At 38.5% G+C, this 8,828-nt stretch overlaps 1 protein-coding gene across 4 annotated transcripts in view; it reads left to right on the forward strand.

Annotated features, from left to right (window-relative positions):
- The window catches only part of SMAP1 (small ArfGAP 1), an 89,568-nt gene that overhangs the window by 78,826 nt on the left and 1,914 nt on the right, over positions 1-8,828 (forward strand). For all 4 annotated transcript variants that reach the window (XM_058833855.1, XM_058833857.1, XM_058833853.1 and 1 more), the window contains 2 exons: positions 6,340-6,508; positions 7,145-7,476. In XM_058833855.1, coding sequence (XP_058689838.1) covers positions 6,340-6,508; positions 7,145-7,476 — 501 coding nt within the window. The remainder of the gene's footprint in view (positions 1-6,339; positions 6,509-7,144; positions 7,477-8,828) is intronic.

Raw genomic sequence — 8,828 nt, forward strand, 5'->3', positions numbered from 1 at the left:
GACAGGTTTCTGATGGTGATTACATGGGTTGCTTCCTAAAGTGGGGCAAAGAGAATATTATTCTATTTTTCTTTAGGATTATCAAGACCTTGCACATGTTCTGCTTCAGGATGGTGGTGTCTAGTCTGGGAACCGAGGCTGGGCAGGAGTTGCCTCTCATTTGGCAGTGCTATGAGTATTTTGTAAGATCTTTCACCTCGCAATATTGATAAAAGTTGTATGGGATTCAGAGAAGAGTTAGGAGAACACAGGGTGCCTTATTATTAGAGGGTTTAAGGATTTGGTCTGTTTAAATTTCTTTAAGTAAGTAAGAGATGTGATTATAATGTAAAATTATTTTGTGCAAGGCTGTAATTGGTGAAGTGGGTATGAACTCAGATCAGCAGTTGAGTAACCCTAACATGCAGTTCCTGTGCTTGAAATTGGAAAATTTAAGGTAGAAGTCCATGGCCAAACCTTAACTTGAACTTCTTTGAATATATATTAACAGAATATATTGAAATTTTTAAAAATGAAGTAGAAGAAGGGGAAAAAATGTGGAATAGCATGGCTTGCTTTCTTACTGAGATATTCGCTATTATGTTCTATATTGTAGGTGTGTCTGAGGTGCCACAGTGGAATTTGAGAGATTTTCTTCTGAAAAAGAAGGAAATTTAGTGGTGCTCCTCAAACTGATCTGTATGACCCTCGAGTTTTCACAAGATTGCTTTGCTTCTCCATTTTAACCTGAAAGGCAGCATTTAATGCTAAATGCAGTCTGGTTTATGGCACTGTGGAGCACAGAAATGTCTGTTTGAATGTTTTATTATGAGACTGAAACGTCATGATGTCTGCAAAAGTTAGGATTTATATCCATTGTCATAGCCAAGACATATTTTTCAAGTGAAAACAAAAGCATTTGTTTCTCCTTTTTCAAATGTAGCTTGAGCATTGATGATCTGCAAGTACTTTGATGCTGTTTGCAGACATGTGTCTTTATCACAGTTTTCAAAAACATTTAAAATGTTTCTTCCCACTGTTCTGTATAACTGGATTCTATTGCAGACTGTTGAATTTGTAAGGGACTGGTAAAGAACAATATGTGACAGAGCAATTTTTTAGTAGAATTTTGCCTATTAGCAAGCTCAGGGGGTTTAAGCAGAGTTATCTTAGGCAGCTCCTACAGTAGAAGTAGATAAAAGGCATGTGCTATAAATTTTGCATTATTCATGGGCACAGACAGGAAAGAAGAACATTTCATATGTTTGATAATGTTTTCTCATGTGAAGTGGGCATAGCTAAATTATAGGGATTAGAATAGGGTTTGTTGCCAAACATTGTGTAGGAACTGAACTAAGGTATATCATTTTTACCTTCACTTAAAACAGTTTCCTGAATTGTTTTAACCAGATGTTGATTTCAAATTTTGTCTATGTCTTCCAGGAAAAAAAAAAATAATTATACATCTTCATTCTTCTGTGAAATTTGTAGGAAGGAAGAGAAGGGGAGAACTGTGAGGTATTTAGTTTAGAAGTATTAATTCAGTGAAATATTTAATGTAAGTCTTTCTCCAAGGAGGATACTAAAATTCAGTCCACTTAAACTATTTTGGATTCTGTGTGTGTGTGTGTGTGTGTGTATGTGTCTGTATGGGCCTGATTTGAATTGTACTGTACTGGGAGCTGAGAATCAGCTTGGTGGCTACAAAAGTGTATTTTTACAAAAGTGTACTTTGTAATGTGTAGTATGATGTATGTTTTTCATGATTCATATCTGAAAAGCTTTGGTGGCATATTTTAAGTAAAGAGATGTTCATAAATTCTCATTTTTCCCTAAGGTGTCAGGTCTGTGTACCTAGTATGGTTGCCATAGATTGGCAGACAAGCTTCAACTTATTAATTGGTTTTTGGTGGTGTTAATTTGTCAGAGTCCTCAGATTTTATGTAAAAATGCATTGTTCCAGAAGTTTGCTTTATCATGAGTATTATTTAAGCAAGGTCTTACTGGAGAGCTATATAGTCCTATTCCAATATCATCAGTTGAAATGTTTGTAGCTTCTCCTTAGGTTTATTTTACTCCTGTCTTCAGGTACGTGAAAGCAAGAGTTTCATTCCTTCAAATGGAGCTAGAGTAATTCCAAAAGTGACTACAGACTGGGCAATAAGTGGGTTGAGAGCAGGCCTGCACTGAAGGACTTGGGGGTGCTGGTGGATGCAGATCTGAATATAAGCAGGCAATGTGCACTGTCACCCTGGAAACCCAGCAGTATCCTGGGCTGCATCAGGAGAATTGTGACCAGCAGGTCAAGGGAGGTGATTCCCTGACTCTGCTCCACTCTCATGAGACCTCCACCTGCAGGGCTGCATCCAGCTCTGGGGCTCCCAGCATAGGAAGGACATGGACCTGTTGGAGCAGACCAGAGGGGGGCCACAAAGATGCTTAGAGGGATGGAGCACTGATCCTGTGAAGTGAGGCTGAGACTGTTGGGGTTGTTCAACCTGGAGAAGAGAGAAGGCTCTGGAGACACCTTATAGTGACCTTTCAATATTTGAAGGTGGACTGCAGGAAAGATGGGGAGGGACTCTTTTTCAGGGAGTCTAGTGACAGGACAAGGGAAAATGGCTTCCAATTAAACAAAGGTAGGTTTAGATTAAATATTAGGAGAAAGTTCTTTACTGTTTGGGTGGTGAGACTCTGGAACAGGTTGACCAGAGGAGCTGTGGATGCCCTCATCCTTGGCAATGTTCAAGCTGACATTGGATAGGACTCTGAGCAACCTGATACGGTGAAAGGTGACCTGCCCATGTCAGGGGTTGGAACTTGATGATTTTTAAGGTCCCTTCCAACCCAAACCATTTACGAATCCATGATTTTACTCTTTGGTACTTTAAATGCCTTAGGTGGAGCACAGTGGAAGAGCCGGCATCATAGTCCAGAATCAGAAGGAGTTAGCTGAACAGAGTCTAGAGGAACAGAAATTTGTTTTGAGTTCTAGAGAAGGGTAATCTGAAGAAGGAATTAGAAATGGGACTGCAGGGAAGAGAAATATTTTCAAGCCTAGACAAGGATAATTGCAAAGGAAATGCTGTATTGCTTGTTGTGAGTACTGGACATGCATCAAAAAATAAAGTTGAATTTTTAATCTTATTATAACCTTAATTACGTTCTTGGATATAATCTGAGAAAGTGATAAAAATCTTAATCTGACTTTTTCGGATGTTGCTGATAATTCCTAAAAGCAAGAGAACAGATGAGATTTCTTAGTGTCTTTCTTTGTGAACTGAATATAGTTGAGTGCTCATTTCCTCATGAGTTATTACCAGGAAATAATAGTTGATTATTGACTGGGTAGATGTCTAAAAACAAAATATGCAAAATCAATACCAGGAGTTGAAATTAACATCAAGTCCATTTACAGTGCAAAGATAAAAAGAGTAAGCATTGCATACAGAATTTAAGACCTTAATAATGTACTTAGTACCTTGCTTACATAAGAATAATTATGTGCTAGGCTGTATTTTCTCTATGCAGGTAGCTCTTTCAGTCAGGAGGGAGAAATTGAAAGTGTTGTGCGGGGCCATTATTTATCACTATACAAATGGAAAACAGTAGAGGCCTGCCTTTTCTACAGGCCATCCCTGCTTTCCTAGATACCAGCCAGAGATGTGCAGGTAGCAGGAAAATGTACATGTGCTTTTTTCTCTCCTGTAGTCCTTCTCTCCATGTGTCCCACTGTCCACTTCCCTCTTTCATTTCCTCTGTTGCCACCTCTTCTTAAATTTGTAAGAAAAATTCTGTTGCACTAATACCATTATATCACTAATGTCATGATACTTACCAGTATGATCCTTAAGCACCTGATGAACATTTAGGTTGAGCAAAATGACACAGAATACCATGTGTAGGAAAATTATTATATGAATGCCAGGTGTGTTTTTACAGAGGTCCTGGGTAGCATGACAATGTTCGAGATACAAAAGTCATGTCAGTGTTGGTAGTTTTTTAACTTGGATGCCACCTGCTGTTTTCTTGCCATGTATTTTGCATTACCTTCCATTTATTTAGGTGATGAACACTTCAGGGAGTGCTTGTCTGGTGCTTTGGCTCCTTTGAGGATCTTCCAAGACCAATCTGAATGAAGAGATATTAAATGAACATTTAATCTTAGGTTGTAAACATAACATGATGAGACCTCCAGGTTTCCAGCTCTGCCTTCTAGAGGAAAACAAACCCCTTCCTTGCTGCCTGGAAGCAAAGAAGAGCTTCCTTGCTCCCTCTCTCCACCCATGTGTACTGCTCCTGTGTCCTCCTCCCTGCAGCCTGCTGAGCACGGCTGTCACACAGGGGCTGGCCTAGGCAGGTGCCATGGGAGATCTGTGTCAGCAGGGAACAATTCAGTAATGGGCCTTCCTGGGTGTATGCACAGGAAACAAGTACTGCTGTTCAGAACAGGCTTTTACCTGAATGTATTGTTAAATCTGATATTTTTAAAGACTGGTTATGTCACACTGATAAAGAGTTGTCTTAAATAGGGAGGGCTTCCTACTCCCCACTTAAGTAAAAAATTTCCTTTGCAATCAGAAATTATTGTGAGAAGGAAGAAGCCTTTTTAGTATGTACAGAAAGAAATTGATAATTTAATTGTACACTGGCCAGAGAGGTTTCATAGGTCTTTTTCTGTTTGTTTTCCCTCTGTAGGTCTGTCAGCCCACTCTTGGTTGCCCACTAAGTCCTATTGACTTTGGCCCAAACTGGATGTAGTATAAATGCAGGTTTTTTCACTTTCTAGAAAGTTTCCATTTTTTGGTTTTTTTTCTCTTCCCTTTCTCCAGCAGTTTTGGAAATTTTTCACCATCAACTATATAAATCTGCACTCCTTTCTCTTGCTGGTTTCTGGCAAAATTAGCTGGTAACAGAATTGTTCTGTGTTTTGGGCTTTTTCCCCCCTAATCTATGGCACTATAGATTATATATTCTCTATATATAATCTAGATATATATCATATATATGCATATTATATATATTACATAATATATATTATGTATGGATTACAGATTATATACTCTATATATATATATCACTCTATTTACCCTAGAGGTTTCAGAAGTCACACATTTCATGTGTTTTTTAAAGGTGCATAAACACCTTTAAAACACATTCATACTGTGGTGTTTGTAACAAACCCAGTGTGACCATAGTGGACGTCTCAGGGCTTAGTCAGCAGCATGCCAGCAAAAGCAGCAGATTGGTGATAGTTGCTTTAAGGAAGATTATAGGGGTGTCCCATATCTGTGTATTTTGTGGTATCCTCTTGTCTGATAAATTTGGATATTGGATCTCAACCAACAGACCTGGTTACCTGTTCATTGACAGTGGTAGTCCAAGGAGGATTTTCCTTTAGTGTGGAAAAGAGTTGAAGCTCACACAAGATGTGGGTGCAGTAGGTGTAAGCTAAGCAGTTGGGGATCATTTAGCTGGACTGAAATAAGGCCATAGTTTAAGTATGATTTGCAGTCCTGGCTCTTTTTCACTGTGCATGCAGTTGATTTGCATTAAAAGTTGCCACTGGTAACAGGATGTGTTGTGTGTTTTAAGGAATATAACAAGAACCTATGTATTGCCTGATTCCCCGAGAAAGCCCCCATATGGAACTGTATGGGTATGAGCACCAATGTAAAAGCTCTGAGAGACACCTGGATGTAATTTGTTTACAAAATATTCTATTACAAGGGCAGCACAAAGCCTGCCAGCCTGCCTGTATTTTAGTTTTTCAGTTGTAGATTGCAGTAAGTTTTAGATAATTATGCTTTCTCAATAAGTGAAACGTGCTTAAAGAACTCTAAGCCAGTTATAAACCATGTATTTTAGAAATTTTATTACTTGACGTAGATAACCAAAATTTTGCCTTTTCTCCAAAGATACTTTTCAAAGCACTTAATCTTTTGTTTTATCTCTTCTCTAATCTATTCTGCCTATGAAAGGATTAATGAGATGTGAATTTTAATCTCCTTATTGATTTCCTAATTATTTTTCATAATCTAATTCCAGCTCTTGATTTATGCTTCTCACTGATGAAAAATGTAGAAACAACAGGAATGAATAGTCTGTATGTGTACACCCTGAAGCTGGTGTTTTCTTAGTTTTGTTTTGTAACCTTCATCTGGTCTGATGGTCCCATATTGCCTATACTGCTTTTTTCTGTCTTTAGTCATACCACATATTTTTAAATTCTCATTCACTTAAATTTAGTTTCTGTAAATTAATGAAGTTTCATTAAGTTGAAGGGCAAGGCTGTACAGTAAATATTTATCATCTTTTGCTGGTTTCTTTCAGTAGTCTGTCTTGTCTTTTATTCCCCAGAGCACTTCCACTAAACCAGCAGCTGCCACCTTGTCTGGAGCAGCCGGGGATCTTGATCTATTTACTGAGCAAACAGCAAAATCCGAAGAGTCAGCGAAGAAACAGCTCTCCAAAGACTCCATTTTATCACTGTATGGCACAGGAACAATGCAGCAGCAAAATGCTCCGGGTAAATAATGTTGTGAAGGTTTCTGTGCAGTCCTATTTTAATCTTTATCTAGAAAAGTTATCTTCTACAAATATAAAGCTAAGGTTGGATACCTGTTGACTATATTCAAATGAAGGTCTTTATGTTCAGCTTTTATAAAACTGAGAAAAAATACTGAAATGTAATATGGGTGCTAAAGAAAAACATATGTGTGATTTTAATTTATTTATAACTGTTCAAATTATCAAGTGTACAATTTACTGAAAGATCTGTGTAGTCTGCTTCTGCCATGTAATTCATCAAGTGAGGGTCTGAGTCTCCAGTGTGCAGCCAGCAGGCTGTCAGGATCCCTACAGAACTGTCAGAGCTTTGGTTTAGCTGTGTCTGTGTGAACACAAAGACCTCCAATACAACAACTGAAAGATTCTGGTTCACCACAGGGATGCCAAGCATTTCTTGGCAGTTAATCTCATGGTGAGTCCCCTTCTTTTGAGAATTTTAAAGCAATTTTTTGCTTTTACCAGAAGCTAAATTGGCAGCAGTGACACACAGATGGACAAAGCTACCCTTACAATTATTTGGTGCACTTCTGACTTACGGGATGGGGGAGGAAAATCACAAGACACTTCTGCTGAAATCTTCTCTTCTCTGGTACAGGTATGTTCATGGGGTCGTCTTCTATGCCATTTACCACACAACCTTCAACTCAATTTCAAGGCTTCCCACCCATGGGAGTTCCTGTGCCAGCAGCAACTGGGATGATGGGAAACATGATGGGACAATCAGTGCCAGTCATGGGACAAAGCACGGGCATGATGGTAGGAGTGGGAATGCCCAATGGATTTACTGGTACTGCACCAACTGGTGTGATGGGACTTCCTCAAACTGTCGTTGGACCTCAAGGTGGAATGGTGGGACAGATGGTCACACCACCACAAAATAAGTATGGATTGCAACAAAACCAACAAGCTCAATGGAACCTTTCTCAGGTAAAGACTGGCCATTCCCAGACAAGAGTGCTTTAGAAAGGATGATGTTTTTCAGATACAAAAGGTGTGGCTGTAGGAGGAAGGTCAAGTGTAGCCAAGCTAAAGATTACTGGACTGTGAACTGTTTCAGAGGCACATGTTTACAAATCAGTGAATAGTTCAATGAAAGATTACTATGAAAGCAGAGAACAATTTTGCCAAGGTTGACCAAACTCAGTTCTCTGCTTCCACAACTCTTCTCATCCTGTCATCAGAGCCAGCCAGGTAAAAAGCTTAGCTGAGCTAGAGTGACAAAGTTCTGAAGCATAAACACAGCCTTCTAACTAAAAGCGGAATTTAACTGCTTGAGCCATTAACAATGAATACTTTCATTCACAGATTTCAATATAATTTTTGGTGGAATGTGAAGTGCTTTGTGCTCTTAATATTTTCCTGTAGATAATTTACTTATGTGCATCTATTATTTATCTGTAGCATTTCCATCCTATTTTTTAAACATGTTTAAAAGGTTCTCTAGAAGGCTTAATGTACATGTAGTACTGTATTTGTATATTTTCCAGGGAAATATCTTGAAATTGGGTATTTGAGCGTTTATTGGGGCAGGGTAAGGCATAGGGATCAGAGCTAAATTAGTCCCTTGGAGTTCAGCATGCATGATAGCAACTATTTTTTTCATACTATTGTTTGCCTAATGATAACAACATAATAATTCCATGCTGCTTACTTAGTAATGCAGGAAGAGAACCTTAGTGATTTACTTAAATTAGATTATACAAATTTTTACTGTTCTGCTGTGTCTTACGTTGTGAACATTTATGAAGGTAAACAGCATTTCCTACGTGGATAAAACAGCCCCTGTTTGAAAATACAGGCTATCATTCTGCTTTGAAAAGTAATTCTTAAAGGTGAGAATTTCAAAATGTCAGATCAAAAAAAGCTGTGGATATACTGGTGGTAGTCTTTTCCTAGGTAGCTAGCTTTAAAAAGACCCATATCAGCTTTGAAATTAAAATCTTGCCTCTTATCAATTACATGTTAAAAGTTGGCTCCTAGAACAAGCTCTTCACATGTTCCTGTACCCCTTGCACATCAGATGTCAGTATGATGACATTCCACAGTCTGCAGAACTCTGATCTAAACTCTGACTCTAGTTGAAAGGGGGAGAGCTTGCTTTACCAGACTAATGTGTTTTATATAGTCTGCTGCTTAAGAATTGTACTCCAGAAGAGAAGTACCACTGGGTAAAGCATGTTTTCATCAGCTTTTTTTATGTTTCCAGGTTCAGTGGTGGGTTGTTTTCTGCAGATACACAGTTCTGTGTGAAAGCACACAGAACTTAATTTTACCCTGAA

Source organism: Poecile atricapillus, chromosome 3 (assembly GCF_030490865.1).
Source record: "Poecile atricapillus isolate bPoeAtr1 chromosome 3, bPoeAtr1.hap1, whole genome shotgun sequence".
Taxonomy (NCBI): Eukaryota; Metazoa; Chordata; class Aves; order Passeriformes; family Paridae; genus Poecile; species Poecile atricapillus.